Source organism: Megascapheus bottae, chromosome 34 (genome assembly GCF_031878675.1).
Source record: "Megascapheus bottae isolate mThoBot1 chromosome 34, mThoBot2.hap1, whole genome shotgun sequence".
Taxonomy (NCBI): Eukaryota; Metazoa; Chordata; class Mammalia; order Rodentia; family Geomyidae; genus Megascapheus; species Megascapheus bottae.
The window spans coordinates 3,771,826-3,794,592 of NC_143542.1; the positions used below are offsets into that span (position 1 = coordinate 3,771,826).

Consider the following 22,767-nt stretch of genomic DNA (forward strand, 5'->3'; position numbering starts at 1 on the left):
CTTACTAACCTCCATTCCCTTGTGGTCATGCAAAAGTACATTCCCTTTAGGACCAGTGGAGCTTTTCATCTGTACGTCATGGGGTGGGGGTGGGAACCATGTCCCAGTGCCTAATGGCTGTAATCCTCTTCTAAGGATGCTGAAATCTTGGGGATTGGGGGTTCAAAAACCTGACACAGAAGATAAATCTTAGAGACATCATCTCCAATTAACCAGCAAAAAGGTCAGGTTGGAAGTATGGCTTACATGCACAAGCAAGCAGTGGAAGCTCAAGGCTCTGGTTCAAGCCCCAGTACTGGCACAAAAACTAATTTAATTTTTTTTTAATTAAAAAGGTTTTTGGGTTTTTTTTCCTTTTTTAAGGCAGAGGGTCCCTTTGTGGCTACTAGTTGTAACTTTTAGTTATGTGATTGTAGGCAGCTGATTAGGGTGATTTTATCTCCACTGTGTCCTGTTGAGAAGGGTGGACAGATGCCATCTTTCTGGTAATCTGTTTCTTTATCATGAGAACACAGTCTCCCTGTATGTTTCAATAGTTTCCCTTTTGGAGTAACACCCAGCCCATAAAAACTTCCGAAAGTCTTCACACCCGGCATATGTGTGTGTGGGCGCCAACACCAACACCGGGACTTACACTCAGGCTTGGCTTTTTACTCAAGGCTGACACTGTATCACATGAACCACACCTCTACTTCTAGCTTTTTGCTGGTTGTCAGTAAGTCTCCCAGACTTTTCATCCTGGGCTGGCAAGCAAGCACAAACACGCAAAACAAAACCAAGCCTTAGTGAAGTAATTGAAAGGGGCCAGATTCGTTCTGAAAGCAGATACCAAGCAAGGAAGCTGGTTACATGAGCCCACACTCATTAAACATCTACACACACACACACACACACACACACACACACACACACACACACACAGCATCATGTCTGCGGGGGCTTCTTAATCCTCCCGTGAACACAGGTGACACGGAAGCCTATCAAAGTGCTGGCACTTTATTTCGATGGACCCTCTGATGTCGGATAAGGTGTGTACTCTGTCTAAAGCTCTCTCCACATTCAAGACATTTATAAGGTTTTTCTCCCGTGTGAGTTCGCTGGTGTTTAATGAGGGTTGCACTCTGACTGAAGCTTTTCCCACACACGGAACATCCGTAGGGTTTCTCCCCAGTGTGGATTCTCCGATGCTTGAACAGGTCCGAGCGCTGCTTGAAGCTCTTCTCACAGTCTTCACACTGATAGGGCCTCTCCCCTTTATGGAGTCTCTGATGTCTCAAAAGGCTGGAAACATGGCAGATCTCCCCACACTCCTCACAGTGGCAGTACTTCTTGCCAGTGTGGGTTCTCTGGTGCCGGTTCAGGTGTGAGCTCTGCCGGAAGCGCTCCCCGCATTTGGGGCAGACGTAGGGCTTCTCGCCCGTGTGCGTCCTCTGGTGTTTAATCAGGGCAGCACTCTGGCGGAAACTTTTCCCACAGTCCTGACATCCATAAGGTTTCTCGCCCGTGTGGATCCTCTGGTGTTTCAAGAGATCCGAGCGCTGTTTGAAAGCCTTCGGACAGCTTTCACATTTATATGGTCTTTCTTCATGGAGCTGCCAGTGGGCCTCAGAAAAGCTGGGACTGCAGACACTGATTCTACTGGCAACATGGTTGTAAGGTTTCACCCAGTGAAACCCCTGGGCCAGACATGGGGTGCACTTGTTCTCGAGTTCATCACTGTCAGTGGAACTCTCTGTTTTCTGGTTTTGTTGACCGAGGATGAAGCTGGACCTTCTAAGACTATCCCCAGAAACTCCCTTTTGTGTGGAACTCCCTTTTGGGTTGGTGAGTCCATGCTCTTTAGGAGGATGTATAAGTTTCAGGGACATGGGCTTCTGAGCTCCATCCCCACAGATATTACTACACTCAGGAAATAGGAGGGCCTTCCCTGGGGACATTTCTTGCAGCCAGTCCTGTGGTTGGTCTTCTAAGATTTCTTCTTTTGGAATCAACCTCTTGTTCTCTGCTCTGGTTTCCAAACCTGAAAAATTAAAACAGAAATTGATGCCTTTCATCCCTGAATAAGAAAGAAGCAAGTGCCATCAAAAGAACACTCCCATCCCTTCTAGATACTAATTCCACTCCTTAAACAATTGTTTTAACCTGTCAGAGGTGCTCACAATTAGTTTAGGACTATTCATAGTTACATACATAGGTTTTAAAGGAAAGCTGCATGAGCTGGATGCTGTTGGTGGCTCATTACTGTAATCTTAACTACTCTGGAGGCTGAGATCGGAGCAGGATTAAAAGCCAACTCGGAGCAGGAAAATCCAGGAAACTCATCTCCAATTAACCACCAAAAAAGCCGGAAGTGGAGCTGTGGCTCAAGTGGTAGAGCACAAGCCTTGAGCACAAAAGTTCAAGGACAGTGCCTGGGCCCTGAGTTCAAGCTCTAGGACAAGCCAAGAAAAAAAAAGAAAAAGCTACAAATGTCAATATGGATAATTCTCAAAAATGTAGTGTTGAAAGCTGAACGTCAGTGGCTTATGATTGTAATTCTACCTATTAAGGGGTGGCACAGGAAGATCACAGTCAAGGTGGAAAACTTCACAGAACAGGGAGAAGCTGGACATGGTGTAGGCCTTTGATCCCAGCAATAACAGGAAGTATAAGACTAAGTGGATTAGACATGAGCTTGGCAGGAACTGAGAACCTATCCTGAAACAAAAAAACAAGCTACTGAGGAGGCTGAGATCTGAGGATCCTGGTTCAAAACCAGCCTGGCCAAAGACTTAAAGAGAGACTTCTCTGAAGAAGAAATAAGAATGGCCTATAGACATATGAAGAAATATTCCACATCAAAACAACTCTGAGATTCCACCTCACTCCAGTTAGAATGGCCATGATCAAGAAATCTAATAAGAACAGATGCTGGCAAGGATGTGGTAAGGAGGGATCACTACTACACTGTTGGTGGGAATATAAACTCATTCAACCACTATGGAAAGCAGTGTGGTGATTCCTCAAAAGATTAAACATAGAGCTCCCCTACACCGCAGCAATTCCACTCCTTGGCATTTACCCAATCATCTAGAAACAAGGACATCCAGTAGCACAACTATGTTCATTGCAATACTATTTACCACAGCAAAGATAAGGAACTAACCCAGATGCCCCTCAGTGGGTGAGTGGATGAACAAAATGTGGTATTTATACACAATGGAATTCTATGCTGCTGTCAGAAAGAACAACATCGCCCCATTTGTAAGGAAATGGAAAGACTTGGAAAAAATCATATTAAGTGAAGTAAGCCAGACCAAAGGAACATAGGCTCAATGGTTTCCCTAATTTATAATAATTAGTACAAACCTTGGACTCTCCTAGCAGAGGATTAGAACAGCTCAAAACCTAGATACAAAAGGCCATATCGGATGAGGCTAAATGAAAGGACATCCAGGATATAGAAACAAGAGCTATATAATGTGTGATTATTGTTTCTAATATACTACGTTATTTCTCATCTCTTTTGTTGTCACTTGGTTATTCTCTATTGTTACAATATCTTAACTTGTAATCTGGTATATTGTATATATGTTTATTTCTTTATTTGAAATAGGAAAGGGAAGGGGGGAAAACAAGACGAGGGGCAGGGGTGGAGGGAGGGAAATAGGGACAAAAACATGAGAAGGGGTATCAATGTGTGTGAAGTAATGCTCCTTCTATCTGGCAAATATAACCATAACCCCTCTATTATAATTAAAAAGATACGAGAAACAGGAAAAGAAAAAATAAGTAAAACATTAAAAAAAAAAAAAAAGCCAGCCTGGGCATGAAAATCTGTGAGATTTTCTGGAGATAAGAATCTCCAATTAAACACCAAAAAATGGGAAGTGGAACTGTGGCTAGCCTTGACTGCAAAAGCTCAGGGACAGCACCCAGGCCCTGAGTTCAAGTCCCACAACCAACCATTCCCCCCACAAAAAAAACAAACAGGATTGGTGGCGTGGCTCAAGGTTGCACCAGCCTAGTAAACATGAAGCCTGCATTCAAACCTGGGTACTGGGTGGGGAGTACAGGAGTCAGGTGGTAGAGTGCCTGCTTAAGGAGCATAATATGTAGTCCCAGTAACACCAAAAAAACAAAAAGACAGTGCAGAAAACAAAGAACAAAACAGTACTGCCAAAAGAAAAAAGCTAATGTTCAATAATGAAAACCATACATTAATGATACACACTTTATGTCTACACACATGTAAGAAAGACTAAAACATGCATGGAAATAATACATGCCACCACAGGATGCTGTTACCTCTGTTAAGGAATGGGATGCAGTAAATTATAGTTGCATCTTGAGGAAATAAGAAAATGAAGCCAGTGTGCCCAAATATTAAAACTTGAGTGGGGCGTGGTGGCTCATGCCTGTAATCCTAGCTACCCAGGATGCTGAGATGTGAGGATTGCGGTTCCAAGTCGGTGAGACTCTTATCTCTGATTAACTGCCAGAAAACAGGAAGTGGTGCTATGGCTCAAGGGGTAGGGTAGTAGCCTTGAGCTGAAGAGCTCAGCGATAGCTCAGAGTTCAAGCCCCACCACCACCGTCACCAACAAAAAAAAATTTGATAAACCTGGATCACAAATATGCAGATATTTTTTTTTATTTTCTAAATGTATAAAATATTGAAAAATAAGGTGGTACACATAATCCAAATTTGAAGACAGCTTGGGCTTCTCAGAGACCCTGTCTCAGAAATAAAAATAACAAGTGCTGGTGGCACATGCCTATAATCTTGTCTAGTCAGAAGGCTGAGATCTGAGTACCCTGGTTTGAAGCCAGCCAGGGCAGAAAGTCCATGAAATTTTTAGCTCCCATTAATCAGCAAAAAGTTGGAAGTGGAGGTATGGTTCAAGTGGTAGGGCTCCAGCCTTGAGTTCAATAGCCAATCAATTTCACAAGGCCCTGAGTTCAAGTCTCTGTACTAGCACAAAGTAAGTGTAAAGCATGAAAAATGTTAAAAATGAACAAAAATCAAAAGCTCAATTTTTCATGTAGTAAAAGAAGAATTAAAGGTTCTGTCTGGAGTCCTAGAAAAAATACGGCGTGTCTTCACCCACGTCTGTGAGAAGACTATGGACAGGAGTGAGCTCCGCCCCTGACCATCGTCAATATACACCCATAGAACAGCAGCACTTACGAGGCAGGACTGTGCTACCACAATCCTGTGAGCGCTCTCTGCAGACGTCCCTCTCAGCTGCATCCAGTTGCTCCCACTCCTCCCAAGTTAGAGACACAGCCACATCCTCAAAAGTCATTGAGCTCTGGAACACAAAATCCCTATTTGAGTATGAGGCTGGAATCAAGAAACACCCATGGCTTCTCCCAATGTGTTTTGTACTGATAGAAGTGTTCTTAAAAATGACAGAGACTGGGGCTGGGAGTTTGGCCTAGAGGTAGAGTGCTTGCCTAGCATGCACAAAGACCCAGGTTTGATTCCTCAGTCCTACATACATAGAAAAAAAAAAAAAAGCCAGAAGTGGTGCTGTGGCTCAAGTGGTAGAGCTCTGACTTTGAGAAAGTCCAAGGACGGTGCTCAGGCTCTAAGCTGAAGCCCAGGACTGGCAAAAAAAAAAAAAAAAAGACAGACTAGCCAGGTACTGGTGGCTCATGCCTATAATGCTAGCTACGCAGGAGGCTGAAATAGAGGATCTCGGTTCAAAGCCAGCCCAGGCAATAAACTCCAAGAGATTCTTATCTCCAATTAACCACCAGAAAACTGGAAGTGGCACTGTGGCACAAGGGGTAGGGCAGTAGTCTTGAGCTGAAGAGCTCAGGGACAACACGCAGAGTTCAAGATCCACGACCAACAAAAAAAGACATTCTTTGGATTATACATCAAGTAGTAAAACATTCCAGCTGGCTGGGTGCAGTGGCTCATGCTTGTAATCCCAGCCATTTGGAGGCAAGATTGGGAGGAGCAAGTTTTGAGATTAGCCCAGACAATAAGGTAGTGAGACCTCCCTCAACCAGTAAGTTGGGCACGCTGGCAAATGTCTGTCATCTCAGCTATGTGAGAGGCAATGACAGGATCGTGAGCCAGGCTGGCTAGGGAAAAACATGCGATGTTATCAGAGAAACCAAAACATGGGCTAGGTATAGGGGATATAATACCTGCCTTACAAGCATGAGGCCCTGAGTTCAAATCCCAGGACTAACGAAATTGAGTTAGGTCACTGTGATTTATCATAATGGAAACAATATAGAAAAAACACAAAATCAGAAAATTTCCCATTCTAGGGCTTTCTCGTCTTCAGATGAGATTTTTGAGACACAATCTCTAGAAAAGGGTACATCATCACCCACGGCAGGTGCTCGATTTTTCTTGACTACTTCATGGTAAGATAATTATTTAACTTTTTTTTTTTTTTGGAGGGGGTAGTCAGTCATGGGGCTTGAACTCTGGGCCTGGGTGCTATTCCTAAGCTCTTCAGATCAAGAATAGCTCTCTACCACTTTGACCCCCAGTACCACTTTTGGTTTTCTGGTGGTTCACTGGAGATAAAAGTCTCAAGAACTTTCATGCCTGGGCTGGCTTTGAACTGTGATCCTCAGGTCTCAGCTTCTTGAATAGCTAGGATTACAGGCTTAAGATACTGGTGCCCAACCAATTATTATTACTATTTTAAATTACTTTTTTATTTTTGCCAGTCCTGAGGCTTGGGTGCTGTCCTAAGCTTTTTTTTTTTTTTTTTTTTTTTGTCGGTCCTAGGGCTTGAACTCAGGGCCTGTCCCTGAGCTCTTCAGCTCAAGGCTGCTGCCCTACCCCTTAAGCCACAGCGCCACTTCTGGTTTTCTAGTGGTTAATTGGAGATAAGAGGCTCATGGACTTTTCTGCCTGGTCTCGTTTTGAACTACTATCCTCAGAAATCAGCTTCTGAATAGCTAGGATTACAGATGTGAGTTACCACACCTGGCTTGTCTGAAGCTTTTAATTTTTAGAGGTAAGTCTCATGGAATTGTACCCAGGGTGGCTTCGAGTCACAATCCTCAGATCTCAGTCTGGTTAGTAGCTAGGATTACAGGCAGGAAACCAACAACATCTGGCTGGGAATCTTTTGAGGTGTCCCTATTAAATATAAGCCAGAAATAAATTCATAAGCCAGCCAGCCACTCAGAGATTAAAGCCACAATTCTTAGAAAGGGAAGATTCTAAAACCAAAGGTCCAGGTTGCTATGAGTGCCACAAACTGTCTCCACAGGCTGTGGCTCATTTATGTAATCATTTGAATGTGGGTCTGCTGGTGCTATATTGGAAGATAGTGGAAGTTTTAGGCTCTCCTAAAGGTCCTGCCTAGAGGGGTGTGCCTTGAGGAGTGGTATCTTACTTACCCTGGCACCTTCCTTTATCCCTGCTATACTTTCGGGCTGCCTTGTGAACAGTTCTACTTCATCATGGTCCTTCTGCCATGAAGTTCCGCTTATCACAGTCTCAGAATCGGTGTATGGAGCGTCTGTGGTCTCAAACAACAACAACAACAAGGATGATCACTTTCAAAATGGAAGTCGAGTGCAGTTTTAGCATCAAAGTTCAGGGATATGATCTGGTTTCCTAACCTGGCATCTTCCCCAATTTAGAAGTCTAGTAGTAGGGTGTCTTGAAATAACCTCAACAGTAATTACGTTAATTTGATGCTAAGTTCTTACGAGCCATTGCTCCCTAGAAGATTCATACTGGAAGTAGAGGTGTGATTCAAGTAGTAGATCACCAGCCTGGAGCAAAAAAAAAGGTAAAGGGGACAGTGCTCAGGCTCGGTTCAAACCCTTCTCCGAGGACTAAGCAGAACAACATTTGGGGGTGTTAGTGACTTGTGCCTGTAATCCTAGCTACTCAGGAGGCTAAGGTGAGGATCCAGGTTCAAAACCAAGGCGGACAGGAGAGACTGTGAGACTCTGATCTCCAATTAATGACACACAATAACAACAACCACGGAGGTGGGGGGCTATGGTTCAAGTGGCAGGTCAACCAGCCTTGATCGAAAAAGGGGCAACGCAGAGGCCCGAGAATCGGGGAAGGAAGGCCGTCTGGAGCCTCCCGCGTGTGTCTGCTCCCCACGCCGCCTCACCTGGGGCGAGGCCCGGGCCAGGGTGGTCTGGCGAGCCCGCGCGGCGGCGGCGGCCTGGTCCCCGCTCTCGGGGCCGCGCTCCCGCACCCAGGCCCGCAGCTCGTCGGGCAGGATGCTCAGGAACTGCTCCAGCACCAGCAGCTCCACCATCTGCTCTTTGGAGCGCATCTCGGGCCTCAGCCACCGTCGACAGAGCTCCCGGAGCCGGCTCAGCGCCTCTTCGGGCCCCGCCACCTCCTGGTACCTCAGCTGCCGGAACCGCTTTCGTGAAGTTTCGAGATGCTGCCAAGCCCCAGGCTGCTCGGACCCCCGATCTCGAGGCGAGTCTTCCTCCACTTTCACCGTCAAGGGCTCCTCACGCAGGGGCGGCGCGGGCACCCCGGGCCCTGCAGCCATCGGAGACGCCGGGTGCGCAAGCCCGACTGGGTCTTCCTCCGACTGGCGCGACTTCCCCCTCGAACACCGGGTCCCTGCGAAATCGAAGCCTCCCTCCACAGCTGCTTACGGCCGAGAATCCGCCTACAAATCTCAATCGGAACCCCATTCCGGAAGTGCCTTCCAAAGGGCGGGGCTCGCTAGCGGCACTTCCGGGGCCACTCTAGGCGCCCTGGAGGACTAAGATAGACGCATCTCGGTGGTCTGTGGTCCTCAGCACAGCAAAGCAGGTCCCCCGGCCAGTTAGCTACAACTCAAGAAAATAAAAGACTAAGTGGCTGAGTGTGGAACCTCAAGGGACCTTCAGGATTTGGGGGGGGGGCTTTAGGTGCTTCCCTGTACTGTCACATGTAGTCTCTGCTAATAAAGATGAGGAAACTGAGAGTGGAGGAACTTAAGCCATGCCCCACATCAAGCTGATGATTTGATACATGAAACCAATGCTTGCCCGTTTCACACTCCAAAATTGAGGTCTTTCTACGGGTATGATGTTCATTCATCATTCCCCCCCCCCTGCCCCAGGCCTTGAGTTCAAGCCCCAGGATTGGCGCAAATAAAGAAAAAAAAAAAAGTGGGGGCCTGGAGTGTGACCTAGTGGTAGAATGCTTGCCTAGCATGCACGAAGACCTAGGTTCAATTCCTCAGTGCCACATACTCAGAAAAAGCCGGAAGTAGTGCTGTGGCTCAAGTGGTAGAGTGTTAGTCTTGAGAAAACCCAAAGGCCATGAGTTCAGGTGAATGAATGAATGAATGAAAATTTTAAGATGTAAAGGACATTTATAAATCATTAAAACGGTATCACACATATTAGAAAATGGACATCTGTCTTAGAGGATTATATATATATGTATATATTAAACTAAACCAATTGAATAAAAAGCAGCAACATTAAGCCATCGTTGTAAAACTTCTGTATCACAACCTTCTGAAATTTTTATTTAATCTGTCTAGTGGTGCTGAGACTCAAACCCAAAACATCTAGCTCACTAGGCAAATCTGTTTCCGAGCCACAGTCACTTACATATTTATTTATTTAGCCAGTTCTGGGTGCTCTCCCAGAGCTCTTCTGCTCCAGGCTAGCGCTCTACCACTTGAGTCACTGCGCCACTTCCAATAGCTTTTAAAACTAAGAAGGACGAGGAAAACTCGAGAAGGTCTACATCTGGGGAAGAGATGGTTACCATGGGAACATTCCTGCTCCAGGGAAGCCCAGAGGGACCAACATCCTCCACTCAGGTCTGGAAGACAGACGCCCCGCCTCCCTCCCTGGGCGTGTCAGCAGAGCGATCGAGGATCCGCCTACCTACCCTATTGCATTCTGATTGGCTCTTGAGACCGAGGCTGCAACCGTATTGGCTATCACCAGTGATGCGCGCAGGGCGTCCTGGGAGATGCAGTCCCGCCAGCGGCTGGAGCCGGTGACGTCGTAGATTTCGGCCAAGGGAATCGATAAGGAAGGTGTGTTTGGAAAAGGAAACTTGAGGAGTGGGGAGAATTTAGCTGAAAAAAAAATCCAGAAAGTTTAAGATAAGTGAGAGTTGTGGTGTCCCAGAAACGCACAGACGTACTTCGAAGTAACCAACCCTCAGAGCGTGATGAATGGGACGCCCAATCAAACGCTCTCAATTATTGTCTTCTTCCAGAGGTCCCGCCCCCTGTCTCCACGCCCAGGAACCGGGTGAAGCGCGCGCTGCTATGGAGTGTCGGGTGGGGCACGAGAGTGGCTTGTTTTCTGGTCCCCTCTGTAGACTCGGCATCGACGGCTCCCAGGCCGGCCTGGCAGCTACCAGGCTGTATTGGCGGGCCGTAGGGTGGGGGCGGAACGATCAGGCCCGCGTCCTATCATCTCCTTGCTGATTGGTCGGCTTCTGTTTGTGGGCGTGGTCAGAGGCGGGGCTAAAGGGGGCACCTCCGGTCGGCCTGCCCGCTGTGAGGCGAGGACCTCCGGGATTCCTAGAGAGGACTCGGAAGTGCTCTCGGGGGTGGGATTTATGGCTTGAGCTTGGACTTGCTTACTTCCGGCGAGGAAGTGTTGAGAAGTGTCGGGTTCGGTGTTACCGGGGTTTGTAAGAACTCCATCTTTCCCAGCCTGCGTGCCGGGAGCTTGATGGTTGAGGAGAGAGTTCCCCGACCTTGGAGACTGGAGTGGGAAGGCCTCGGGCTTTGTGTCGGCCTGGGGTCTTGTCCCTAACCTTGGGGAGGGTCTCCATGGTTTGGGGTCAGGTCGGAATCTGAACCGTATATGCCTAGTTTTTCCTCGGGACTAATGGAGTCTCCCACGCATCTCCCAAGCTTTCGAGCCTGGGAGGACAGGACAGTTACGATCATGAATCTTTCTCCCTTCTTATTCTGACTCAAGTTTCGCGTAGGGTAGAGAGAAGGAAGTCTGGTCCAGTTATTTATTCGAAAAAAACCATATTTTCACCTCTAAAGCAGCTGGGCCTGCTGTCCGGTTTTCTGGGGCTGTTCTTAAAAATCCTGAGAGGGTTTCCCTGGTAGGTGAAGTGACGACCGTCGTTTTAAGCGAGCTGCTCTGATAAGCGGTCCTCTTTAGTATGGAGGACGTCTTTGCCATCTCTCTTTGCTAACGATGATTCTCGATATATCAGTAGGTTATACACCCCTAAAAAGTGGCCTTCGAAAGAGCTTAAAGGGCCGAAAAGAAATTGAGTCAGAGTAATCCACCCCAGCTTTGAGAGACTTCCCTCAGAGTTGGAATGATAATGACAGACTGCCGGGAAGTTATAGACTTAGACCCTCCATCAGAGTCATCGCCAGGACAAGAGGACCTTCTCATAGTGAAGGTGGAAGAAGAAGAAGATTGCACCTGGATGCAGGAGTACAATCCGCCAACGTTTGAGACTTTCTATCAACGCTTCCGTCACTTTCAGTACCATGAGGCATCAGGGCCCCGGGAGGCTCTGAGCCAGCTGCGGGTGCTCTGCTGTGAGTGGCTGAGGCCCGAGCTGCACACCAAGGAACAGATTCTAGAGCTGCTGGTGTTGGAGCAGTTCCTGACCATCCTGCCTGAAGAATTCCAAGCCTGGGTCAGAGACCATCACCCTGAGAACGGAGAAGAGGCCGTGGCTGTCATCGAAAGTATACAGAGAGACCTTGAGGAACGCAAGGAGCAGGTGAGTGGAAGAGTAGATGAAAGCAATGAGAAAAGAGTGGAGGAAAGAATTTAGGAACTGCTTAGCAGGGGTGAGATTCTTAGTCCTCAGATACTTCATTCATATTCTTTTGTTCTCCTGGGATTAGGTACACTGTGGAGATTCCTTGCTGGGGTGGGGGGGGCAGGAAAGAAGCAATATCCAGTTAACCTGTAGAGGACAATCTGCAATTTTCATTTATTTATTTATTTATTTTATTTTCATGGGTCATGGGGCTTGAACTCTGGGCCTGGACACTGTCCCTGAGTTCTTCAGCTCAAGGCTACCACCCTACCCTTGAGCCAAGCCCCACTTCTCATTTTCTAGTGATTAATTGGAGAGAAGAGTCTCACAGACTGCCGAGTGTGCTGGCTCACTCCTGTAATCCTAGCTACTCAAGAGGCTGAGATCTGAGGATCAAGGTTCAAAGCCAGCCCGGGCACAAAAAGGACCTGAGACTCTTATCTCCAGTTAACCTCTAGAAAACAGGAAGTGGGGTTTGGCGTAAGGGTAGGGTGGTAGCCTTGAGCTGAAGAGCTCAGGGACAGCGTCCAGGCTGAGTACAAGCCCCATGACCCCTAAACCACACACACACACACACACACACACACACACACAAAAAGAGTCTCACAGACTTTCATACCCTGGCTGGCTTTGAACTGCGATCTTTAGAGCTCAGCCTTCTGAGTAGCTAGGATTATAGGTGTGAGCCACCATGCCCAGCTTGCTTGCTTGCTTGCTTCCTTCCTTCCTTTATTTATTTATTTTTGCCGTCCTAGGCCTTGAACTCAGGGCCTGGGCACTGTCCAAAAAGTCGGGTTGTTCCTTTAAATTGTTTTCAGATATTTACTATAATGAATGTCTCATTATATAATTGACTGCAAAGTGGAAGCTTTAGGATCAAATTATTGGCTGAAAGGTATATTTCCAGGTGTTTCTTTGTGCGAGTGTGTGGGCCAGTTCTGGAGCCTGAGCACTATCATTGGGCTTTCAAGGCTAGAGCTCTACCATTTGAGTCCCTGCACCACTTACAGCTTTTTTTCTGTGTATGTGATGCCAAGGAATCAACCAGGTCTTCATGCATGCTAAGCAAGCACTCTATCACTAGGCTAAAGTCTTGGCCCATATTTCCAGTTTTGATAGCTGTTACAATTGATTATACCTATTTATAGTCCCATCAGCAGTCTACAAGAGAATTTGTTTTGCCTACGGTCTAATACAGGATTACCAACCTATTTGAATATTACCAGTGTGAAAGATGCAAATTTTCAGTTCATTTGTTTGCAATTATGATTTGTGTTTCTCTTATGAACACAATACATATATATATATATTTTTTTTTTTTTTTTTTGCCAGTCTTGGGCCTTGAACTCATGGCCGGAGCATTGTCCTTGGGCTTACTCAAGGCTAGAGCTCTACCACTTGAGCCACAGCACTACCTCCAGCTTTTTCTATATGTGTGGTAAGGAGGAATCGAACCAGGGTCTTCATGCATGCTAGGCAAGCACTCTACCACAAGGCCAAACGTGGCCCCTCATATTGTCTTAAAAAGACCTCTTTCATTGCAGTTACAATGAAAACATTGCTCATACCTTCTTTCCTTTTTCTTTTTGTTTTTAGCCTTACTTGGGTTTGAATATGAGGCACACTTTTAGGTTTGTTTTTTTGCTAGTTATTGAGCCACTGGAGTCCTGTTTCTCTCTCTCTCTCTCTCTCTCTCTCTCTCTCTCTCTCTCTCTCTCTCTCTCCGTTTCATCTTTATTAACTTTTACTCACCCTGGGCATTTTCCATTTCTTAGATTGCTTTCTATACCTCTTTGTGGGAGGGTTTGCACCTGCTTTCTCTCTGGGTCAGTCTCCCGCCTTTCCTCTGTCTTCCTTCTTTTAATCTTAGGTTCTTACTTAAAGGAGCTTTCTTTAGAAAAGCCTTCCCTGGCCTGCCAGCCTAAAGTGGGTTTCATGTGCTCTCTTCCATAGCACCATGTCTTTCTTGTCTTACCGTGTAACACACTTCACAATTGTGTGTGTGTGTGTGTGTGTGTGTGTGTGTGTGTGCGCGCGCGCATGCGCGCGCGCGTGCCCGTGCTTCTTTAGACCCTGCCTAATCAATGCCTGGCTCATAGTTGCACAGGAAACATTGGAACAAATGACAAGTCTAGTTGGCCTCTCCTAGGTTATTTCCTGGCCACTAACTGTGCTGCTTCGTTGTGGTTGTGGTTGTTAGATTATTGTGTGTCCTGAAGTGCTTCCACCGAAGATGGTACTGCCTGAAGCAGTGCAGGAGTCCCTCGATCACCAGCTCCTGTCCACAGACACGGAGGCTGAGCAGGAGCCACTGAAGCCCCATCTCCTCGAAGAAAATGGTGAGACTCTGCTTCAGTGAACTAGATGTGATGAGAGTTGAGACTCCTTCTGGCAGCATGGGCAAGAGGCTAGTCTGGGTCTGAACTAGGCAACTCCAGGGAGGCTGGGACTACGGTACACTTTAATTCAGAAGTTACAAAATAAGCTGGGTGCTGGTGGCTCATGACTGCAATCCTAGCTGCTGAGAAGGCTGAGATATGAGGACTGTGGTTCAAATCCAGCCTGGACAGGAAAATCCATGAGACTCTCATCTCCAGTGAATCACCACAAAACTGGTAATGGCAAAGTGGTAGAAGGCCAGCCTTGAATGACAAAACCCAGTGACAGCGACTAGGCCCTGAGTTCAAGCCCCATAAACAATCACAAAAAAAAAAAAAAGCATGGGGTGAGCAAGGCAGAAATAATGAGACTGGCCTTGGCCTTTTGAATCAGAACTTTCCATGTAGGGAGGTTTCTAGGTGGTAGAGTTTCTTGCTTTTTGCTCTGTCTAGCCTAGGATCATGGTTCTCCTACTTACACCTCCTGTACAGCTTACAGATTACAGATGTGCACCACCACACCTGGCTGTGGAGGGTCTTGAGAGCCAAGCATTTGCCAGGGGGCATTGTGGACCTGATTAAAGGAGACCCATGATGGTTTTAGACCAGTACTTTCACTTACACCTCTTTTTCTCCTCCTTCAGCCCTTCCTGTTCTCCAGGTTCCTCCCCTTCCCCTGAAGGAAAGCCAGGAGTTGACATCCTCACTTCTCTCAGCTGGGTCCCAGGTGAGCAGCACCCTTTCGTCCTCTATGAGAACCCGTATCTCTTCTTTGCCTTCAGCCTGTTCTGTCACCAGCATTGAGGCTCAGGTAGGGCTGGTAAGTTTATTTTTTCTGTCCTTTTCCCTTCATCCCCCTCATTCCCTTCCTTTATGCTGAGGCCTTCTCCTAGCTCCTGATTTGAACATGGAGTGGAAAATTAGCTGACCTCTTCTGTTTCAGAAGTTGGTGAAAATCGAAGATGTGGCTGATGTGGCAGTGTCCTTTATCCTGGAGGAATGGGGACATTTGGACCCGGCCCAGAAGTCTCTGTATAGGGATGGCAAGAAGGACAGTTATGGGAGGATTACTTGCATGGGTAAGAATGGTCTCACTGTATGAACTGAAGGTATCTTTATTTTGTTATCTTGTAAACGTTTCTAGCACTTACTATAAAAACAGAAATGTTTCCATTGCTGGGATTGTGCTTTTTCTGTGAGTATAAATCATCCTTTTCTTTTTTTCCAGTCCCAGAGCTTCAACTCATAGCCTGGGCACAGTCCCTGAGCTTTTTTCTTAAGACCAGCACTCAGCACCACTTTCAGCTTTTCTGTTTATGTGGTACTGAGGAATTGAACCCAGGGATCCATGCATGGCAGGCAAGCACTCTATCACTAAGCCACATTCCCAATCCTAAATCATCCTTTTCTTATACAGCTTATTCTGGTTATTTCTACCTTAGTCAGAATAGCATAGGAGTCAGGAGTTTGGCCTTATGGTAGAGTGCTTGCCTCGCATGGACAGAGACCAGGGTTTGATTCCTTGGTACCATATACATAGGAAAAAGCCAGAAGTGTTGCTGTGGCTCAAGTGGTAGAGCTCTAACCATGAGAAAGCCCAAGGACAATGCTCAGGCCCTGAGTTCAGGCCCCAAGACTGGCCAAAAAAAAAAAAAAAAAAAAAAAGATTGAAGACTGATGGTACTGAGGAGCTAGTTTTTTAATTTAAAAAAATTTTTAAAATATGTATCTTTTTGGGTGGGTGGGGGGGCATGGGGCTTGTATTCTGCCTGGGCGCTGTCCCTGAGCTCTTCAGCTTAAGGCTACCACCCTACCCTTGAGCCCAGCCCCACTTCCTGTTATCTAGAGGTTAATTGGAGATTAGAGTCTCTGGTCAGGTCCTTTTGTGCCCAGACTGGCTTTGAACCTTGATCCTCAGATCTCAGCCTCCTCAGTAGGTAGGATTACAGTAGAGAGCCACCTCGCCCAGCAAAATATGTATCTTTAAATAGTTGCATAAAAGAGTTTCAGTCCTTAGTGGGGTCACATCTGGAGCTTGGCTCTAGGGTAGGATGGTAGCCTTGGGCTGAAGAGCTCAGAGACAGGGCCCAGGGTGAGTTCAATCCACATGACTCACCAAAAAAAAAAGTTTCAGTCCAACAAACCAGTTTAGAAGTACAATGCATCTTTTTTTTTTTTTGGCCAGTCCTGGACTTGGGCTCAGGGCTTGAGCACTGTCCCTGGATTTTCTCAAGGCTAGGACTCTACCACTTGAGCCACAGCACCACTTCTGGCTTTTTACTATGTATGTGGTGTACTGAGGAATTGAACCCTAGTCTTTGTGCAAGCACTCTACCACTAGGCCAAACTCCCGGCCCCACAATGCATCTTTTCTCGGTCAATGTCACCCCTTCTTTTGGGGCTCCTTTGCAGTGGACAGAGCTGACAAATACTAATTATTTTATCTTCACAAAAGAAAAAGGTAGCGGGGCTTGGTGGCTCATGCCTGTAATCCCAACTCCTCAGGAGGCGGAGATCTGAGGATCGGGGTGCAACCCAGCCCGGGTCCACTTGGTTTTCTTGTGCAACCCTTTCCATGGTTTTCGGGCCTGGTCCTTGTGATCCGGGGAATGGGGGCTGGCAGTCGTGCCCCGGGACGCCCGGCCTCAGTCACGGCTGACCCGCCCGTGTCCCCCCTCCCTTCCTTCAGATTATGACTCCAAGGACGAGGTGGAGCTGGTGGTGAAGCAGATCTCGGAAGAGGCCCAGGCTGCCTGGACGGCGGGCGTCGGGCCCCCGGGCGGGGAGGGCGCCACGGTGCAGAGGTGGCAGGTCAGCTCCCCGGCGGGGAGGGCGCGGCACGCCGCTCCCCCGACCACGACGACCACGACGACGACGCCCGGCCTGGGCCCTGGCGGAGGCGGGGAGCGAGGCCACCGGTGCAGCGACTGCGGGAAGTTTTTCCTGCAAGCCTCCAACTTCATCCAGCACCGGCGCATCCACACCGGGGAGAAGCCGTTCTGCTGCGGCGAGTGCGGCAAGAGCTACAACCAGCGCGTGCACCTGACGCAGCACCAGCGCGTGCACACGGGCGAGAAGCCGTACGCGTGCGGCGTGTGCGGCAAGGCCTTCCGCGTGAGCTCGCACCTGGTGCAGCACCGCAGCGTGCACAGCCGCGAGCGGCCCCACGCCTGCGCCCAGTGCGGCAAGCGCTTCGGCCGCCACTCGCACCTCGCGGAGCACCTGAAGCGCCACGCCAGGGAGAAGGCCCAACGGTGTACGCACGCGGGAGGGGTGGGTGGGGGACGGGCGGTGGACAAACGGGCGATCGGACAGACGGATGGAGCTGCCATGGCCCCATCCGGACCCCCACCCCGCCGCCGGGCAAAGATGCCAGCCCGTGCCCCTCCTCCCTGGGCACACCAGCCTGCAGCCCACCCTTCCCCAGGGCCGCCCGCCCGTGGCTCGCAGGGCTCTGCCCGGCTGCCCGGGACCTGATATCAGCGCTGCTGACCAAACCTTCTACACCCGTGACGTGTGCCCCTAATTGTCCTAGCAAAAGAGGCCTTCCTCCCCGGAGGTCCACGTGCTCCATTCGCTCTTTATTTTAGAATGGCAAAGTAGCAGTACTGAGGTAAGATCTGGAGGAGAGGAAGGAGAAGAAAACGTCACTTACACGCCCTAAGCAATAGCACTGCTCACACGGTGTGTCACTCAACACTTTGCAGTGGGTCTCGGCCCAACTCCTCTTGCTGATTTTTCACCATCTGCCACCATTGGTGACATTGCAACTTATTATCCAACTGTTCCTATGCTGGATTTTATGGTTTTAGGGGTTTGGTTTTGTTTTGTTTTGACCTGGTAATTGTGTTTTCTGGACAGATTTTCTCAAAGTTAGGATTTTTTTTTTTTTCCTACAGCAGACTCCAGAAGTAGATAATAGGCCTAACAGCAGTGGCTTTACTCCTGTAATCCTATCGGTTTAGGAGGCTGGAATCTGATGAGGACTTTGGTTTAAAACCAGCTCCAGGGCTAGAAGGTCTAGGAGACTCTTACTTTTAACCACCAAAAAGTCAGAAGTGGAGCTGTGGCTCAAGTATTAGAACACTAGCCTTGAGCACAATAGTTCAGGGACAGCATCCAGCCCCTGAGTTCAAGACCCAGACCCAGCACACATAAACATAAAAAATTAAATTGAATAAACAGAAGAAACTTCTTTGTTCAAGAAAAGTTGGTTTTCAGTTTTTGGCATCATTTATGAGCTTAATATTTAAGCATTAAACAAAAGATAATAGCTCCATTTACAGTGATCACTTAAAGAGATGTTTTGAGCCAGAGCAGTGGCTCATGACTGTAATCTTAACTATTTAAGAGGCTGTGATCTGAGGATCAAAGTTCAAAGCCAACATGGGCAGGCGGGCACTAAAATCCAATCTGTGATACTCTTCTCTCTAGTTAACTAGAAAACTGAAAGTGGCACTGTGGCTCGGGATAGAGAGGTAGCCTTGAGCTGAAGATCCCAGGGACAACACCCAGGCCCAGGGGTAGCATGGTAGCCTTGAGCTAAGAGCTCAGGGACAGTGCCCAGGCCTAGAGTTCAAGCCCCATGACCAAAAAAAAAAAAAAAAAAAAAAGATGTCTTAAAAAAGGAAACCACTGGAGTGGAAATTACTGGAGTTTTTCATAATGAAAATGAATAAATTTATTCTGTTTACTCAGCTTGTTAAAAAATATTTTAAAATAACCATGGCATAGCAAGCCCAAGGCTCTGGATTCAAGCCTCAATACTAAATAAAATTGACATGAATAGCCCAGGCCCAGCTTCTCAAGTCCCCAGTGGTGCTATAGAAATTGATGACTTTTGTAAGGTGTTGAAAGTTTTGTGATCTGGGCTGTCTCAACCAGGTTTATACCATTCTGTTGGGAAATTCATCCAAATACTCTGGACTTGAAAAGCAATCTGGTAGTATTGGGGTTTGAATCCCAAGGCCTTGTGATTTCTGGGGTGGTGCTCTGCCACAGAACCCATGCATCCATCCCAGCTTTTGGCTGGTTACTTGGAAATAGCTGGCTTTGAACTGCTCTCAATCTCGTAAGTAGTTAGGATTGCAGGCTTGATTTAAAATACTATCTTTTATATCTTGCTTGTGACTTTTTTTTTTTAACCTCAAGGGACACTTTCATTCAGCTATTTGATTTTTTTGAATCTCTAATACTAGGCTCTTGAGGTGTGGCAGTGAACAGAGCAGACCTTGTTTGAGTCCTCATGGAGTTGATGGGCTGATGGAAGAGCTGACAGGAAAAGCGAAGTGTGAGGTATTGTGTGTAGGAAACAGGCAGAGATTGAGAGCAGGGATTGCTATACGTATTGTCTGTCCTCTTGACAGTGGTAGTGTAAGCTTTACTAAGGTTTGAACTCAGGACTTCAGTCTTAGCGGCAAGCCTTCTACCATTTGAGCCATTTCCAGATAGGTTCTCATGATTTTGCCAGGGCAGGACATGGACCAGCTTCAGACCTTGGTCCTCTTACCTCCACCTCTTTAGTAGCTGGTATTCCAGGGCAACTTCACCTGACCTGATTTTTTTTTTCTTTTTTTTGTGGGTCATGGGGCTTGAACTTGGCCTGAGCTCTGTTCCTGGGCTCTTCATTTCAAGGCTATCTCCCTGCCCTTTAGCCAAGCCCCACTTCCCTGACCTAATTTTTTCTTGGAGTTAAACCATCAAACCCTGACCCTCCAATCTCACCAAATAATTGTGATTACGGATGTGAGTCACTGAGCCTGGCCTTATAGTATTTTCTTTTTTTGGGGGGGGGGGGTTCTCTTGTTTCCTGGCTCCTGACCAGATACTCTCCCAATTCCATATTCCGTTTGTAGTCCTTTGCATGCCATTCTCCTGGTCTCTTGTTGCTTCTCTCACCATCCAGTTGTATATTTGTATTCTTCCTCTCCTTTCTATCCACCTCATGATCATGATGGGCCGCTCATTTCTCCTGCCTACCATTTTAGAATTCCATAAACACTTAAAAAAAAAAAAACACAACTCATGTCTGTCTGTCTGTCTCTTTCTCTCTCCCGCGCCAACTCATCTTGTTCTTTCTCCTACTGGTCAAAGACCAAAGGAACTGTCCCTTTTCATTCTCCTTGTCACCAAGGGCCTCCCCTTGTAGCCCATTAACAGCGTCACATCCCAGGTTCATCTGATTGCCTTTCTCAACCCTCACTGCTTGGATTTCTTTCTTTTTTTTTTAAAGAACCAGTGATCTGTACACATGTTCTTTTTTTTTTTAATTTAAGGTGTTGACAAAAGAGCCAAGAGCACCAAGCTGAGCGTTAAGAAGAAAATGGCAGACTTCTCACAGGGCGACACAGACCTGTCGGGGAGAAGCCAAAGGGAAGCCACTCCAGCTCCAAGTCTGGGAGATGTCTGGGACCCCCAAGGCCCGGACAGGAGGAAGACACTCCTAGCACCGCCCCCGGCCAAGCGGGTGTCCTCCAAGAAACTGTCCCCCGCCGGAGAGAGACCCCACCAGTGCGGCGACTGCGGGAAGAGCTTCATCCAGAGCGCGCACCTCATCCAGCACCGGCGCATCCACACCGGGGAGAAGCCGTTCCGCTGCGACGAGTGCGGCAAGAGCTACAACCAGCGGGTGCACCTGACCCAGCACCAGCGCGTGCACACGGGGGAGAAGCCGTACGCGTGCGGCGTGTGCGCCAAGGCCTTCCGCGTGCGCTCGCACCTGGTGCAGCACCAGACCGTGCACAGCGCCGAGCGACCCTTCAAGTGCCCGGAGTGCGGCAAGGGCTTCGGTCGCCGCTCGCACCTGGCCGGTCACCTGCGGCTGCACACCCGCCAGCGCTCCCACCAGTGCCCCGAGTGCGGGGAGATCTTCTTCCAATCCGTCAGCCTCGTGGAGCACCAGGTGCTGCTGCACGGGGGCCAGAGGAGAGAAGCGCACGGCCCCGACCCGGAGAACCCCGGCTGGGACCTCCTCACCCGGCCCGACCCGGTGAAGATGATGGAGCCCGAGGCGCAGCCGGCCCCGGGCGGCGACGCGTGCGACCTCGGGTGCGCCGCGTGCAGGGAGGGCCCCGGCGCCTGCTGCCACACCACGCCACCCCCGAAAGTCTACCAGTGCCCCGAGTGCGGCAGGGGCTTCGCCCTCAAGTCCCACCTGAGCCAACACCAGAGGATCCACACCGGCGAGAAGCCCTTCCAGTGCCAGGAGTGCGGGGCCAGCTTCAGCTGGAGTGGGAGCCTCCTGAAGCACCTGAGGAGCCACGAAAGGACAGACCCCGGGAGCCCCTTCGGCGTCTAGGCGAGCCCCTCTCCCCACAGCACCCCCAGCGTCACGGCCACGGCCGTGGAGCCGTCGTCCCCCCTGCGGATGCGGTGACACCCTCCCGTGACAACTCTGCTGTTCCTGACCTGCCACTGTCCACCAGTAATAAATCCCTGCTGGCTTTCCCCGTCCAGAGTGACCGTCCTCCCCAAAACACCACTACCACCACCACCAACAACAACAAAAAAAACCCCGGGATGGCCGAGGAAGGAAAGCCTTTCAGACGGTACTCAGTGTTAGGTGGAATTCAGAAAAATGGACGGGCGGCAAGGTCCCCTGAAGACATTAGAAATAAGCTTTATTTGTGGTTTCTGCCTTCTTTTCTTGGACAGTGCATCTATTCAGGGAAGAGCAAAGTGAAGGAGAGAACTTTAGCATGATATTTTGTTTGGGTACCTCAGCAATGAACACTTTCTAGAATGCTCCATTGTTCCCATCTTAAGTATTAAACCCTTTCGAAAAGAAATTGACTTCAGGTATCTGCTATTTTTTTGTTTTGTTTTGTTTGCCAGTCCTGGGCTTGTGCTCAGGGCCTGAGCACTGTCCTTGGGCTTTCTCAAGGCTAGAGCTCTACCACTTGAGCCTCAGCACCACTTCCGGCTTTTTTCTATGGATGTGGTGCCGAGGAATCGAACCTGGGTCTTTGTGCATCCTAGGCAAGCACTTTAACCACTAGGCCAAACTCCCAGCCCTCTACTATTTTTTTTTTAAAGCAAAATGGGGGTTCAGAGGCCTGATCTGCCTCAGTCTTTACCCTCCTTGAAACCCTGCCTTGTTTTCATTTTGATTGTTCTAGAACAAGGCTGGCTGGTAGAAAGAGGAGTTTTAATTCATAAATTGAGAAGCAGCGCTGCTGGTCAGTCAGAATTTGGGAAAGAGGGACCTGAAGAGGCTGAAAAGACAATAGACATACAACTATGGATTGCAGTATAGTACACACAAGGAGGAGGCAGATTGTTGATATGGCTTAGTTGGTAGAGTGCTAGCCAATAAGCAAAAGAGTCAGGTACCAACTTTAAGTCCTGTTGTTGGACCAAAAAGAAAAGGAGAAGGTAATAAGTTCCACAGAAGGAATGGGACAAAGTTGAATAAAGATCATGCAGTGTGTGGGTACCTTTATGTCACAGCTGGATCAGACAGGAATGTGTTTCCCCAGAACTGTGTGGGAATATCTTGGTAGGATTTTTTTGAGCTCAGGACCTGAGCACTATCCTTGGGCTTTTTTTCAAGGCTAGCACTCTGTCACTTGAGCCACAGCACCATTTCAGGCTTTTTCTACGTATGTGGTACCGAGGAATCAAACCTGGGTCTTTGTGCATTCTGGGCAAGCACTCTACCACTATGCTAAACTCCTGGCCCCA

At 48.2% G+C, this 22,767-nt stretch overlaps 2 protein-coding genes across 7 annotated transcripts; one reads left to right on the forward strand and one right to left on the reverse strand.

Annotated features, from left to right (window-relative positions):
• Window positions 1-980: 980 nt before the first annotated feature.
• On the reverse strand, window positions 981-10,327 carry Znf394 (zinc finger protein 394). Of its 4 annotated transcripts, XM_090324251.1 has the most exons (7): window positions 10,115-10,327; window positions 9,839-10,031; window positions 8,097-8,566; window positions 7,678-7,743; window positions 7,363-7,491; window positions 5,171-5,294; window positions 981-2,020 (listed from the first exon to the last, which is right to left on the reverse strand). In XM_090324251.1, the coding sequence occupies exons 3-7, from the start codon at window positions 8,490-8,492 to the stop codon at window positions 981-983; spliced, it is 1,755 nt and encodes a 584-aa protein (XP_090180377.1). In that variant the 5' UTR covers window positions 8,493-8,566; window positions 9,839-10,031; window positions 10,115-10,327. The 4 variants fall into 4 exon arrangements, with proteins under 4 accessions (XP_090180377.1, XP_090180380.1, XP_090180379.1 ...); XM_090324254.1 differs by lacking the exon at window positions 7,678-7,743; XM_090324253.1 differs by lacking the exons at window positions 9,839-10,031; window positions 10,115-10,327 and adding an exon at window positions 9,553-9,800.
• On the forward strand, window positions 9,901-21,862 carry Zkscan5 (zinc finger with KRAB and SCAN domains 5). 3 transcript variants are annotated; one of them, XM_090324234.1, is made up of 7 exons: window positions 9,901-9,989; window positions 11,141-11,665; window positions 13,908-14,046; window positions 14,730-14,812; window positions 15,029-15,164; window positions 16,775-17,341; window positions 20,361-21,862. In XM_090324234.1, exons 2-7 carry the CDS (start codon window positions 11,249-11,251, stop codon window positions 21,380-21,382), a joined length of 2,364 nt encoding a protein of 787 aa, XP_090180360.1. In that variant the 5' UTR covers window positions 9,901-9,989; window positions 11,141-11,248; the 3' UTR covers window positions 21,383-21,862. The 3 variants fall into 3 exon arrangements, with proteins under 3 accessions (XP_090180360.1, XP_090180359.1, XP_090180361.1); XM_090324233.1 differs by lacking the exon at window positions 9,901-9,989 and having other exon boundaries at window positions 10,944-11,665; XM_090324235.1 differs by lacking the exon at window positions 9,901-9,989 and having other exon boundaries at window positions 10,944-11,665; window positions 15,032-15,164.
• The last annotated feature ends 905 nt before the right edge of the window (window positions 21,863-22,767 follow it).